This window comes from Myotis brandtii, unplaced genomic scaffold (assembly GCF_000412655.1).
Source record: "Myotis brandtii unplaced genomic scaffold, ASM41265v1 scaffold454, whole genome shotgun sequence".
In the NCBI taxonomy this organism is placed as follows: domain Eukaryota; kingdom Metazoa; phylum Chordata; class Mammalia; order Chiroptera; family Vespertilionidae; genus Myotis; species Myotis brandtii.
This window is the reverse complement of record NW_005367354.1, coordinates 1,245,540-1,260,852: the sequence shown is the minus strand read 5'-3', so window position 1 is coordinate 1,260,852 and position 15,313 is coordinate 1,245,540. Positions and strand designations below refer to the sequence as shown.

Below are 15,313 nucleotides of genomic sequence, written 5' to 3'. Positions count from 1 at the left end.
CCAGAAGTGTTGGACCAGAGCCTCTCTGGTCTCAGGTGCTGCTGTTCTGAATCGTGGGGCTCAGAGGAAGCAGGCCAGGGTTGCTGGCTAAGCCGGGGAGACAGGCATTCTCACCGGCTGTCAGTCGGTCTACCAAGATCAGCCCTCCCTCCCTGAGCCATGGGTGGTCCCTCTCCAGCAGGCCGACTGCCCGGCACTGCCCTGGAAGCAGGGCCCAAGCCAGAGCTGAGCGGGGCCCAGGGGCTCCCGGGGGCTTCTGAGTGAGAGCAAGTGCGCGCGGTACCTTTGCCGGCCCACCTCTCCCCATAAGCGGTGACGCTCACCCCTGCTCTTGCCCAAGAGTCACCCATTCCTGAGTGAGTCAGGGTCACTCGTTCGTTCGGTGACAGCTGTGGCTCGCCTTACAGGAGCTAAATTGGGAGCTGGAATGTCACACAGAGGCCCCTTGCTCCCCACCCCCACCTTAAAGTTAATCTGCTCTCTGGGGAGTGAGGGACACACAGTGCTGCCTGTAGAGTGAACAGGAGTCGTTTGGGGAAGAAAAGGAGAAATTTCCAGGGGCAATTGCTCAGGGAGTGAGGGCTGGAGAAAGCTGCCTGTGCGTGGCTGCGGCACAGAGCAAAGAGGAGAGAGAGGAGACGGGTCTGAAAACAGCTAAGGACGCGGCATATTGTCAGAGGAAGGGACCGGGGAGAGAGCAGCGCTAGTTCCGGAGGGAGCCTCGGAGGGAGCAGAAGAATCGGCAGACTGAGGGAGGGAGGAGGGGTCCAGAGGCAGCGAGGCAAGGCCAGGTCCGGGCCAAGGCCGAGGGCGGCACCATCACTGAGGGGATGAACTTCGCAGTGGGTTTCAAGCCGCTGCTAGGGGATGCACACAGCATGGACAGCCTGGAGAAGCAGCTCATCTGCCCCATCTGCCTGGAGATGTTCTCCAAGCCGGTGGTGATCCTGCCCTGCCAGCACAACCTGTGCCGCAAGTGCGCCAATGACGTCTTCCAGGTGGGCCCGGGCGGGCGGGGGCGGGGCCAGGTGAAGGGCGGACTAGTGGGAGACTTCTCATCAGAGCTGAGTCCCCCCCACCCCCAACTTCCCCGCAGGTGATGGGCAAAGTTCTCCATGGGACCGGACGGGTGGGGCTGTCCTGGCTGAAGGGCTGAAGAAGAGCCGGGGTTCTAGGAGACCCCAGAGTAAGCATGAGTCAGCAGCTGCTCTGCAGGCTGCGAGGTCAGCCTGTGCTCGGACAGCAGCTGGGACGGTGGTATCTACAGAGGAAAGAGGACCCCGCAGGAAGTAGGAGGGAGGTGGTCCTGCCCCAGGCTGCCCGAGTCTGTACTGGACTCTGCATTCCAGTTTGGAGTTTCAGATTTCGAGAACATTATGGACAACCTGGAGAAAACAGCATTGAGATCATGAAATATTACAAAATAAACCCCGTGAGAAAGGCCATGATGACAGGGAAACTACCGCAGAGCTCAGCGCATCCATGTGTGGGAGGCAGAATTAGACAGTGGGCAGGGGACTGGGAATTCTCCCCACTTGATAGAGTCAGGCCTGGGCCCTACTCCTGACTAGTCATCAAGGAGCCTGCTGGTCACAAAGGACTGAGGTGCCTTAAGAGAAGGCGGAGAACAAACTTTACTTCCCAGAAATGCAACCAGTTTGGGTTTATGTGTGGTCACGGGGCAAAGCAGACCTAATCAGATCCACAGATATCATTTTAGCTGCCGGTTCAAAAAGAAGAGCAGCATATACCAGGATGGTTTATAAATGGGCTTTCTTCCTTGCCCTGTGTCACTGGTATAGGTTCGGTCATCTACAAAATGGGGCAAAGTTCAGGAAGAGTGAGGGGAAGGGGACACACACACACACACACACACCCCTCTTGCTAATGAAGTGAAAACTCTGAATAGACAGAGCTGGCCTGCTTAGTATGCATGGCAGTGATAAGGGACCTCATGAACACACATTCTTCATCGGTACCAGAAATTATGAGGAAGTGTGTTGAACAGTGATTTTGAACTTAACCAAGAAAATGCTTCCCTTTGAAGCTCTTCGGGGCAGCATGTTTGGGGGGGAAGTAACGGGCTCCCTAAGCCAGGCCGTCCTCAGCTGGGGCCTGGGACCCACCCTTTGTCAGTTGTCTGCCACCTTCACTGATGCCCAGCCCCATAGCCTTTCCTGCCATCTTCCCATCGAGCCCCATGCCCATCTCCTCTCCCTCTATGAGTCTATTGGCTCCAGAGGATCTCAGAGCCAGTGATGTTCCCTCTCGGGGGGCCTAGACTGACGGTTAGGCCTCCCTACCTCAGGCGCCAAGTCACATACGAGAGGCTCTGCCTTGCCCACCTAGGTCTTTCCCTTGGTCTGGGGAAGTCTCTGAACATCTTTCAGATTGAGATGTCTAGGACGGAATGCCCAGAAGATTTTGCCTTCCCTTCTCATGAATTTAGAAGGAAACATCCTTTCATGAGAGCCTGAAATATGGGAAAGCAAATGGGAGTTTGGAAAGTGAAGCTAATGTTGTCTGTAAAAAGTGGTACGACTATTACAGCGATGCACGTAGTATCCTCAGGCAGAGGGACGCAGGCACAGGAGGCCAGGAGATGTTTGCGTGGCCTCCCTGTTCGAGGCAGTCCTCTGCATCCGGGCTTACCTGCTTTGATTCCTTGAGGCTCTGGAGCACTGGCCTGGGCCCCGAGACTCCTGGGGACGCTTTGGGCCCAACCCGGTGCAGGGTACTTGGGGGATGATGTGGTACTTAGGGCTTCGGGTGGTTCTGTGGATCTTTTCAAGTGCAGAGCCCCCTGGGCCTCCAAGCAGAGGAGGCTGAACAGCTTGTTTCTCGCTGCTTTATTTGGGCCGGCCTGGTGGGAGGCTGACCCAGTTCTTCGGCTGCACTTATGCATGTTCTTCTCAGTAGATCTCCCTCTGAAAGATGAGCATATTTAGTTTCTTCACACATTGCCTCCACATTTTGACAACTCTAGGCATAATCAGATTGTCTGTTTTCTAAGTATAGGGACAAGAATAGGACTTCTGATTTCTCTAGCTTCAAGCCACTTAGGAAAAATACCCTTAGAACATTGCCTAGAAAGTTAATAGAACTTATAAAAGTGATACAAGTATATTATATTACACACACACACACACTCACACATTTTTTAAACAGTATGGGAGTTTACATCATGAAAAGTGAATCTCCACCTTAGTGCTCCCTACTCCAGGTGGAGGTAGCCATTACCAGCGTTCTTGATGGTCTTCCAGAAAATTTCCATGGATAGGCCAACTGTGCGTGTGTGTGTGTGTGTGTGTGTGTGTGTGTGTATCTCTATATATAAAATCCTAATATGCAAGTGTCCGACCAAGCTGTTGACCAACTGGTCGCTATGATGTTCACTGACCACCAGGGGGCAGATGCTCCAACCAGTAGGTTAGCTTGCTGCTGGGGTCCGGCTGATTGGAACTGGGCAAGGCAGGCCAGACACACCCTGGAGCCCTCCTGCAGAGCCCTCCCATGGTCCCTCCCCAGCCACCAGCCCCAATCAGCCCCAATCAGAATTGGGCGAGATGGCCCTGATCAGCACCAATCGCCGGCCAGGCGGAGGGACCCCACCCGTGCACAAATTTCATGCACCGGGCCTCTAGTACACATATATTTAAACTAGACTCATTGTCCTACACCTGCCTTTGTGCACTTTTTCTGGCAGTTGTTCCATATCCACACATTCAGATTCATGTTTTCCTTCCCCCCCTCCTTTTCTTTCTTTCTTTTTTTTTTTTTTTACAGAGAGGAAGGGAGAGGGATAGAGAGTTAGAAACATCGATGAGAGAGAAACATCAACCAGCTGCCTCCTGCACACTCCCCACTAGGGATGTGCCCGCAACCAAGGTACATGCCCTTGACTGGAATCGAACCTGGGACCCTTCAGTTTGCAGGCCAACGCTCTATCCACTGAGCCAAACCGGTTAGGGCCCCCGCTCCTTTTCAAATGGCTGTATGATGTTCCATTGTTATGACTGGACCACAGTCTACAAGGTGTCCTCAAAAAATGTATATTCAGCCCTAGCAGGTTTGGCTCAGTGAATAGAGCATCAGCCTGTGGACTGAAGAGTCCAGGGTTTGATTCTGGTCAGGGGCACATGCCCGGGTTTCGAGCTCAATCCCCAGTAGGGGGCATGCAGGAGTTAGTCAATAAATGATTCCTTCTCATCATTGATGTTTCTATCTCTCCCTTTCTCTCTGAAATCAATTTAAAAAATATATAAAATGTATATTCACTTAACAGCTGATAGCCCAATTGATGCTTCTAGTGAAAGAAGCATCAGATTTAACCCATTGAAATTAATAATTATTCAAAGTGTATATACATTTTTGGGGACACCCTGTATTTAATCAGTCCTCTAAAACATTTAGACAGTGTTCAGTGTTTTGCTGTTCTAAAAACTGCTGTGATGGACAACAAACAGGAATTTTAGAGAATTGTGATTTTATAACAGCAGGTAAAACTAAAGCCAGAAAAACATATTTGAAAAGTTAAAAGTTTCATTGAAAATGTGCGATAGTATTGAGGGTTTGGGAGGAAATCACCCATAATCCTACCTCCCCAACACCATTATTTTCATGTTTGCATATTACTTTCAAGCTCTTGACCCATATTTTTAAATAGTTTCATCATGGTTTAACTAGTTTTCATTAGAGCTGTAATCTCAATCTCTCTCTCTCCCTCTCTCTCTCTCTCTCTCTCTCTCTCTCTCTCAGTTTAAACATCATGAAACACCCAAACACCCTATTAGCCCCCTTTAATTTCTCCCTTCCTCTCTCCCCACCCTGTACCCACTCAGCTACCAAGCATTTTGACTAGAAGAAAGCTGTTGGTGTGGGCGTTTGACACAAACATCTTCCCATGTGTTTCTGATTTGTAAACTCGGTTTGCTCCTGAACTAGTTTAAAGCAAGCCTTCCGTTTATTTTTATTCCTGCCCCCGTCTTCGCTGTGGGCACTTGTTTATGAGCTGCAACCTGTTGTAATCGAACAGACAACCAGAAGGCCTTGTGAGAAGATGGTTCAGGAACAGCTTTTTGGAGGATGGCCATCTAGGGAGAAATGTACCGCGATGGGAATATCAAGACAGGAGCCTCCTTCTCTCATACAGGGCGGTCAGGGAAAGAGATGACCTCTGTGTTTTGTCACTCCTCCCCGAATTCCAGTTCTTTATGGGTTAATTGTTAAGACTTGTTATCAGGAACAGGCCTGCAGTGAAACCCTACACAGCCAGCCTGCTTCCACCTGCTACTGAGGGCTCCAGCCCAGCCCTGGGCCCCTCTCCTCTGTGAGAAATCGATTTGTTGACATTTTGTGAGTTGCAGTGACCTTGAAGCAGGGTAAAGATCTTACTGCCTTTAGGAAAGAAACTTGATTTAGGGAAACAAAAACCTAGACTGGAACGTAGCATCCTGGGATCTCCTCAAACCAGTTCCTTCCTTAACTTGCCAAGTGAGGTACATCAGGCTCTTTCACCTCTTCAAGCCTCTTACACACACACATGAAAGAGATTAGAAGGATGATTAAACTGATCTTTAACATCCTTGTAAATCTGACAATTTGATTTTACACGTTCAAGAATTATTACGGGTTTCATTTTTAAGACCTTCCCATTCCATTGCTAGTGTCTTACCTTGAGGCCCTCTTCTGCTTGGCCCCCTTCCGTTCAGCCAGGCTCCCTTCGCAGAACCCTGTGCTGGGCTCTTTGCTAGGCTCCGTCAGACAGAGCCAGCCCTCCGCTCCGAATCCTCTCCCACCCACAACTTAGCGTTTGTCAGCACCTGGGTTCTTCTCAGGCTCTTCGATTTGTCTCCAAATGCCTGGTTTCTTCCGTGTACTCCAGGGCGGGCTCAGAGGACCGGCCTGGCCCACTATTAGTCACTGGGGGAGAATGGCTCCAACACCTCCCACCTCGCATGGTGGGCCAGTATCCCAAATCAGCATCACTCTGGGTAGCTGGGAGGAAGGAGAACATTCTGACATAAGCATAGACTTGCTAGAGTGACTGCATTCACAAAGCATCTTTCTAGACCAGTGGTTCTCAACCTTCTGGCCCTTTAAACACAGTTCCTCATGTGGTGACCCAACCATAACATTATTTTCGTTGCTACTTCATAACTGTAATGTTGCTACTGTTATGAATCGTCATGTAAATATCTGATATGCAGGATGGTCTTAGGCGACCCCTGTGAAAGGGTCGTTCGACCGCCAAAGGGGTCGCGACCCACAGGTTGAGAACTGCTGTTCTAGACGGAACATTTCTATTTGATGCTATGAAATGTTGTCAAGGAAATAGAAGGCACCATAAAAGAATGACAACTCATGGCACGCATGCTACATAGAAGCCTTGAATATAGCCTAGGGTTACATTCCATTCATTTGTTTTATTCCATTCCATTCCATTTATTCACGGTGAAGGAAGAACATTTATTTCATGCCCTGTGGTTCTGTGTGGTCATATATTGCTAAGGTCTAGAGCAGTGCTTTATAATCACATGCGTGATTGTGAGTTAGGTAGAATGGGTGTTATTGCCATTTTATGGGGAGAACACAGGAAATAGGTTACAGTCACACAAACAAAGGAACAGCGTAGGGACATAAATCTAGGTGTTCTGCTTCCTGGAGAGATAGAATTTCCTTTATACATCACATCATTGGCACATGAAATTTTCCTTTGGCGCTGGCTCTCTTGTTTACACTATCTTACAATGTATGATGAAAGGAAAGAACAAAGACATTTATGTGTACAACAGAACCCATCAATTATTTCTTAATCTTGAAATAGAAAGATAAACAGAAGCAAAAAGTAGGATTTTGCTAACTGGATATTAGCTGACAGCTCTTTAGCCCAATGTGAGATGACCAGCTATGGAAATGTATTAAGGAGGTCGCCATGTAAACCTCACGGTACAAAATTCCTATTTGTGATGAGGCCATCCAAGGACTTACTCTTAGGGCAGGAAGTAATCTCTTTTATTTTTTTTTAATTTTTATTTTTTTAAAAATATATTCCATTTATTTCTTTACAAAGAGGAAGGGAGAGGGATAGAGAGTTAGAAACATCGATTAGAGAGAAACATCGACCAGCTGCCTCCTGCACACCCCCCACTGGGGATGTGCCCGCAACTAAGGTACATGCCCTTGATCAGAATCGAACCTGGGACTCTTCAGTCCGCAGGCCGACGCTCTATCCATTGAGCCAAACCGGCCAGAGCAGTAATCTCTTTTAGTACCAGGGACTCCTTGGTCAGTTTGTGAAGCCTAGAGACGCTTTTTGTTGTTGTTGTTAATTTTTTTTGTTAGGGACCCTTTTTAAAGACAAGGTGTGTGTGGTTTGGAAAAAGTAACAGCGTCTTTTAAATGCATAAAATATAATACATATGATTATAAAGAAAACCAATTGTTAGAACTCAGCATGCATTCTCACACATTCTCAATGGGGGCGATGTTGCTCCAAGTACCTCTGTGGTATTGAAATTTTTTTTATTGTGATCTTATTTTTAAATTTTTATTTATTTATTTTTGCTTTCATAGATCTCCCCCCCAGCTTTAGCAAGGTACAAATGGACAAAAAGTATATCTATTTAAGGTGTGCCCTGTGATAATTTGATATATGTATACATTGTGAAATGATTACCACAATCAAGCTAGTTAACCTACCCATCACCTCACATAGGTACGGTGTGTGTGTGTGTGTTCTCAGCAAATGCCAAGTATACAATACAGTATTAGCTGTAGTCACCATTCTGTACATCAGATCTCCAGAACGTATTCACCTTATAACTGAAATGATTACCTTTTGACCAACATCTTCTCGTTTCTCCACCCTCACCTCCTGGCAACAACCTTTCTACTCTTTGCTTCTATAAATGTTTGAGTTTTTCAGATTTGTGGTATTAAAATGTAAAGGGAGGAGTTAGTGACGGAGGGGGGCGGGGGGGGGATTGTCTACAAAGGCTCCTGGAAGGGACAGTAATGAAAAAAAAAGCTTAAAAAACACTGGAATAAATACCAAAATAACTAGAACATGTTTTATACGTGTGTTTTTTGATTAACACATTAAATAATGAGATGGAGCAGTGAGCCTAATAACTACTTAGTTTGGAAGTAGTGATGAGCGTAAATTATTTTTGGAGACTTGATCAACATCTGTAATGTGATATGACAATACCTATGGTTTCTGTTGCTAAAATACTACTACAGCTGCTGGGGTTTGCCGCCTGCCTTCATAATTGAGGAAAGTACCCAGGTTCTGCTAGAGGTCAGTGGAAATAGATGCAATTTTATTTTTCCATCTGATTCGCTGACCACTTGAGTTCCAGCCATGGGTCTTTTGGGGGCCGTTGTCCCAGGTTAAGTACCCAAGCATCCAGGCTTGGAATGCCAGAACTGTCTGTGACTCCCTCCTCTCCCCACAGCCCACCCACACCCAAGGGATGGGCCCGTCCTACTGATTCCACCCCCTCCCCCCCCAGTCTTCCTTGATTGCTGCCACCCTCTCAGGGCAGGCAGGGACTCACACTGACTGTGGCACTTGCTTCCCCGCCGAGTTGAGCTGTAGCCCCTCTCCCGTCCCTGTTTGTAACTAACCTCCCATAGGCTCTCTGGTCTCCTGAAACTCTTTCCTAACCACCATCTCCTGTTACCTGTCTACCAGCCTTCAAATGGTGTCTTCTTAGACATCCCGCCCTGAACTAACAGTTCTTTACTAAGTAGCGTTTTCTCTTGTTGGTTCTTATGGCACTTTAGCGCCCCCTTTTCTCTCACATCAGCCCTGATCATTGCATTTTTAAAAAGTAAAGCGTAGTTTTTCTCCAAAACCTGAAGTGCTTGTACAAAATTTGGAAATTATAAAGTTAAAAAAAAAAATTAAAGAAGGGCCCTGGCCAGTGTGTTCAGTGGTTAGAGCACCGAATGTACATGGAAAGGTCTCAGGTTTGATTCCTGGTCCAGGGCATGTACCTGGGTTGGGGTTGTGGGTTCCCTCCCACCACCCCACCGCCCCCCACCCCCCGCCACACACACACACACACACACACACACACACACACACACCATCAGGGGACATGTGGAAGGCAACCAATCGATGTGTCTCTCTCATATCGATGTTTTTCTCTCTCTGTCTCTCCCCCTCCCTTCCACTCTCTCTAAAAATCAATGGAAAAATATCCTCAGGTGAGCATTAAAAAAATAAAGGAATATTCACATTGTTCACAAACATCACCACTATCCATCTCCAGAACGTTTTCACTTTCCCAAACTGAAACTCTGTTCCCATTAAACAATATCTCTCCATTCCCCTTCCCCCAGCCTCTGGCAAGCACCATTCTGCTTTTTATCTTTATGCATCTGACTATTCCAGGTACCTCATAGAAGAGGGATCGTACAATATTTGTCCTTTGGTGCCAGACATTTCATTTAGCATAAAATGTCTTCCAGGTTGATCTGTATTGTACCATGTAGTCCTGATTACTCTATCTCTGTTATGTTACACAATCTATGTAACTTGGATCAGTATCATAGATTCTAGTTCCTTCTGTGTCAAATGTGCATTTTGTTACTATGTTGCTATATATTTTACTCGATTTATTTCCTTAATTCTGCCAGCTTACTGTTCTTCTCCAACTCTGATCACTTATATCTCTTCTTTAATCAAAGGGACTGTTTTCTTTATTTCCTTCAAAATGTTATGTTGAAATTGTCCTATTTCTTGGAGCAATTCTTCTTCCAAAGTGTATTCTTCGTCTGTCCTTTGCTTGTCATGCTTTCTTTTTCCTGTTCTTTTTGTACTATCTTGGCTTGCATCTCCTGTTAGATCCCTTCGGCTTATCACTCCTCTTTGAATAGGGGTAGTTTTATCTGATGCTGAAAGTGAATTCTATACTTAACCTTCCATTTGCCTTGGCTTTCTTCCACGGTTCTCTGAACGGCAAACTGGCTAGCTGGGCGTTATCATTGGTTTGCAATCTCTGTTGAGTCCTTGGCTTCTCTGGTGAATAGAGGGGCATAACTGGGATTAGTAGACAGTTGAGTGTCTCGATGCAGTTATGCTGCGTCAGAACATTTCTCACACCGAACCTGATGAATTATTCTCCCTGGGGGCATGCGTAGATCCATGGAAGGAGGTCTCCCTGAGATTGGAGGTATTGCCTCTCCTTTTCACAGACAAGCAGGTCGTTCTGGTTGCAAGCTGGGCCTTTACCATGTTCCACAGCACGGAGGTTTTGATCTGACGGGTCATCATTTGTTTATCTCTGCTCAGATAACTTCAAGCTGCAGCTGAATTTTAGGCTGTTGTTTCTGTCGTTGGTGAAAGGTTGGTGTTTGGCCTCCATGACCTTTACTAAAATCTGTTTTACCTGAAACTCATAGAGACCAATGTTGGAACTAAAAGTGTGGTATATTGATTACTAGGATGGACTCTGGAGCCAGAGTGCCCTGAGTTCAAATATTGGCTCTGCCACCTATTAGCCGATGGCCATGTGCAATTTATTTAACTTGTCTGGGCTACAATTTCCTATCTTTAAAATGGGGCTAAGAGTGGAACCTACTTCATAGGGTTGACATGAGGATTAAATGAGTTAATACAAATAAAAGGACTTAGAGCAAAGCCTGGCATAAAGGAAGTGTTCAATAGATGTTAGCCCCTACATTATAATTCTTGTAGTCTAAGTTAGGGGGTACATGCTCATCTCCACCATCTGTACAAGGAAGTCTTGAGGATTAAATTCAAAAATGTCTGGAAAGCCCACAGCACAGTGCTTGATACTTAACAGACCCTCAAAACATGTGTTGAATGTTGAATAATGAGTACAGAGGAAGGGTACAGTGAGGGAGGGAGGTGGCAGAGAGAGGGTACCTATGAGTTTGCCTTTGCTCTGGGCCAACGCTTTAGAATATGACTTTTTTTTTTTTTTTTTTTACCATCAGACATTTACTAAACATCTTTATCGGCTCCCCACCAGCTAATCAAAGTGTTGACGTAAGACACATTGAAATCTGTATAGAATTTTTTATAAGAGTTTATTTGAGCCAAACTGATGACATATGCCAGGGAGCAAGATCTCAAATACTCCAGAGAATAACATTTTTGCAGCTTCATTTAAAATTAAGGAGGGCCAGGACCGGTTTGGCTCGGTGGATGGAGCGTCGGCCTGCGGACTGAGAGGTCCCGGGTTCGATTCCGGTCAGGGGCATGTGCCTGTGGTGCGGGCACATCCCCGGTGGGGGATGTGCAGGAGGCAGCTGATCGATGTTTCTAACTCTCTCTATCTCTCTCCCTTCCTCTCTGTGAAAAATCAATAGAATATATTAAAAAAAAAAAATAAAAAAAATAAAATTAAGGAGGGCGCCCTAGCCGGTTTGGCTCAGTGGATAGAATGTCAGCCTGCAGGCTGGAGGGTCCTGGGTTCAATTCCGATCGAGGGCACATGCCTGGGTTGCTGGGTCAGTCCCCAGTAGGGAGCATGCAGGAGGCAGCACATCATTGATGTTTCTAGGTCTCTCTCCTCTCCCTTCCTCTCTGAAATCAATAAAAATGTATTTTAAAATAATAATAACATTAAGGAAGGAACATATGGAAGATTACATGGAGGTGGAAAAGGCAAGGTAGGATTTGGATTACAGGATAGTTAAGATTATGCTCTCTCTCTCTCTCTCTCTCTCTCGATTGCAGCTTGAAAGGTATGTTAACCTAGATGCACAAGAACAATGGACAGGGCTTGTTTAAGGCAAAGATAAGCCTTTTACTATAACAGTTATATGCCTGAGGCATGACTACCCCCCATGACCTGCCCAGTGAGAAATTTATGATCAGGTCACCCTGTGAGGTTTCTTGCCATAGAACCCCTTTCCATCCACAAAAGTGAAGTAAGATCCCTGCAGGAGCCTACAGGCTTAGAGTCCTCCTTACTCCCTTGGACTCTAAATATTAAAACAAACAAAAGCCTGGTGATTTTATACTTTAACCCACAACTAAACTAAACTAAACTAAACTAAACTAAACTTAACTAAACTTAACTAAACTAAACTAAACTATATTCATACAATCTAGCCACTGAGAAAGACAAACGCAGCCTTGGATAATCTCAAACTAATCTGTTCCAACTTTATGACCATTAGCTTCTTATAATGCTCAAGAAATCCCCCCAAAATGTGATCTTTGTAACATGCCGGTCACTCTCCCCAGGACAGGCTGCCCGCTGGGCCACAGGGCCACGTTTCCGACCTGGCCGACATCTCTTGCTGCCAGAGGACCCACCAGGACTCTGGACTTGGGTGCCCTCTAGGTGTCACAGGCGGCGGCTGCACACACCTTAGGGGCCTGAGGATTTGGAGAATCTGACAGAAGCCAATCGCAGGACGTGCACCAAGTCACAGGCGACTGGTCTCTATTATTCTCTAGGAGTGTGTGGTCTTCCAACTGGTTAGGATTAGATTCTGCTGTAAGTGACAGAAAACCCAAAATAACAATCATTTCAAGAAGGTAAAAATTTGTTTTTTCTCTCAAGTGAAGGTATGGGTAGGCGGTCCTGGACGGCCTCATCAGAGACACTCCTTTATCTTGGTGCCATTCTTAACATGTGGCTACCTCCTGGCTCAGGACGCTGCTTCAACTTGAGCCATTCCATCTTCATTTCAATCAGAGGAAGGAGGAAGGGGGACTAGGGCAGGCCTCTCCCATCAAAGATACACTAACTCTTCACTTAACGTTGTGCACAGGTTCTGAAACTTTAAATGAAATAACAGGCACCGAAACCAATTTTATGATAGGCTTATGGATATGAACAAGAGTTAAGGCCCTGTGACATCTCATCAGTGTTATTCAGGGACCTGCATACTCCCTAGAAATGGCACAAAACATTTCTATCTACTGGCCACACCCAGCTGGAAGGGAGGCTTGGACACATGTCCTTTTTAAAAATTTATTTCAGAGAGGAAGGAAGAGGGAAAGATAAAAACATCAACGAAGAGAGAGAATCATTGATTGGCCGCCTGCTGCATGTCCCCTATTGGGGATTGAGCCCACAACCCGGGCATGTGCCCTGATCAGGAACTGAACCGAGACCTCCTGGTTCATAGGTCGATGCTCAGCCACTGAGCCACACCAGCTGGGCAGACACGTGTTCTTTATTCCAGTTATCTTGCCAAAATCTCAGGGGCTCTGTTATTTAAGAAGAGGTGGATCTCGAGGTACAGCAAGCAGTCTCTACCAGGGTTTCATCTCTGCTGCTCTCTACAAATTGACTCTTTTCTTCTCTACAGACCAGCCTTCTCTGTTCATAGTTTCTGAGCCCTCACACTGTCTATTTCTACTTACACAATATTTTGGGTGGCCACAACGTCAACTCGTAGCCCAACACCACGGGTCTTTTCCGTTCCAGGGCCGCACGTGGTCTAGCCACCTCAGGTTCTATGTCTCAATTCCAAGCACCTGGAGAGAAGGTTTGATTTGTCTAGCTTGGGTCAGGCCATCACCTCCTCAATTCTGAGCCAGTTGTCTGTGGCCTGGGGCATATTGTCCAAATGTACATAGTAGAACAGTGTCAAGGGCAGCAAAAGAGCCCAGGACTCCTGGTTCCCAGTCCCTGGAGCCATTTCCCAGAATTCCCCAGCACTTGTCTCTGCTTGAGCCCCTGCCCGGAGCTGCAGGGCATCTTCCCCAGATGTGGCCCAGGAGAGCCCAGGCTGGAGGACATTGCCAGCATCACTTAAAGTCCATTTCCTGCCCGAGCCTCCCTGCCAAGGTCAATGTCACCTCACAACTCCAAGCCGGGCCCCTCTGGGGAGATCCCATTCTGACTAGGCCTTGGCCGAAGCGAGGCTCTGGATGCAGGGACACTCACCGAGGTGGGCTGGGTAATAAAATAAAGGTGGGAAACAACATCTAAATGGCCACCCACCCTGAGCTGCTCTCAGAGGAGGGCCCAGCCATAGAAAAGAGCTGATGCCATCCTCTCCAGCCCCCTCTACCTTCCCCCTGCCTCCCAGTTCCCTCAGGCCTCATGGTGCCTGTTCTCTCACACTTCCTGCCTCCACAGGCCTCGAACCCTCTGTGGCAATCCCGGGGCTCCACCACCGTGTCTTCGGGAGGCCGTTTCCGCTGCCCATCTTGCAGGCATGAGGTTGTCCTGGACCGACATGGTGTCTACGGCCTGCAACGAAACCTGCTGGTGGAGAACATCATCGACATTTACAAGCAGGAGTCTTCCCGGTGAGCTGTCAGGGCCTCCTGTCTCTTTAGAGGGCAGGGCCTGGGGCACAGCCTGGGAACCCATGGGGTTGAAGGGAGAGGCACCAAATCAACCTGCCCCTTCAGTTGAGAGTTGAGAGGGGAGCGGAGAAGGGGAAGGACTTGTCCCAGGTCACTCCGCTGGGGTGGTCTCTGATTCCTGGTCACTGCTTCGCCTTCACTCTCCACCTGGGAAGGGCTGGCAGTCCACTCGCGGGTCCTTGCCAACCCTCCATTACTTCCTGCCCTGTGGGACCGCTCTGCCTTCTGGAATGGAGACTATTCTAGGATCTAAGCCTCCTCTACCCCTTAGCATCTTCTGTTCCTCAGATGAAGAGCACTGTGGAAGTCACTCACCTGCCCAGCCCCAGCCCCAGCTGCAGGGGCAGAAAAGGTGGTGATGGTTGGTAGAGACTGAAGGAAAGGTGTTCATGGGGCCTCACACTCTCAGTCCTCACCCGCCCCCCTCCCCGGCCTGGCCCCTGACCCTCCTGCCACCCTGCCCACTCCCCTCAGGCCACTGCACTCCAAGGCTGAGCAGCACCTCATGTGCGAGGAGCATGAAGAGGAGAAGATCAACATCTACTGCCTGAGCTGTGAGGTGCCCACCTGCTCTCTCTGCAAGGTCTTTGGTGCCCACAAGGACTGTGAGGTGGCCCCACTGCCCACCATTTACAAACGCCAGAAGGTATCAAGCGGCAGGGGGAGCAGGCATGCGGGGTGAGGGCATAATCTGGGTCTCTAACGCCAGCCTCTTACTCCAATTGGTTTTAAAGTCCCAGCTCTATGGATGGCCTTGGGTGCGTCACTTGGCCCCTCGGGCACTCACTTTCCTCACTTGTAAACTGGGGAGGAAAATGCCTACTTCTGAGAGTGATTTCTGGATAAAATAGGATAATGGATGTCAGCAGAGACTTCAGTATGGTGGACTAGATACTCCCAAGGCCCTCTCACCATCACACAACTAGATGCCACATAAAATGTAATTTAAAATTATATTTGTGGGCACATAGGAAGTAAAGGAAATCTCCAAGTGTGGGG

General features: G+C 47.7%; 1 protein-coding gene across 2 annotated transcripts in view; it reads left to right on the top strand.

The window, feature by feature from the left end:
• Nucleotides 1-471: 471 nt before the first annotated feature.
• The window catches only part of TRIM54 (tripartite motif containing 54), a 17,294-nt gene continuing 2,452 nt past the window's right edge, over nucleotides 472-15,313 (top strand). For both annotated transcript variants that reach the window (XM_014546631.1, XM_005874961.2), the window contains exons 1-3: nucleotides 472-998; nucleotides 14,082-14,254; nucleotides 14,789-14,960. In XM_014546631.1, the coding sequence (XP_014402117.1) occupies nucleotides 831-998; nucleotides 14,082-14,254; nucleotides 14,789-14,960 (513 nt within the window). In that variant the 5' untranslated portion in view covers nucleotides 472-830. The remainder of the gene's footprint in view (nucleotides 999-14,081; nucleotides 14,255-14,788; nucleotides 14,961-15,313) is intronic.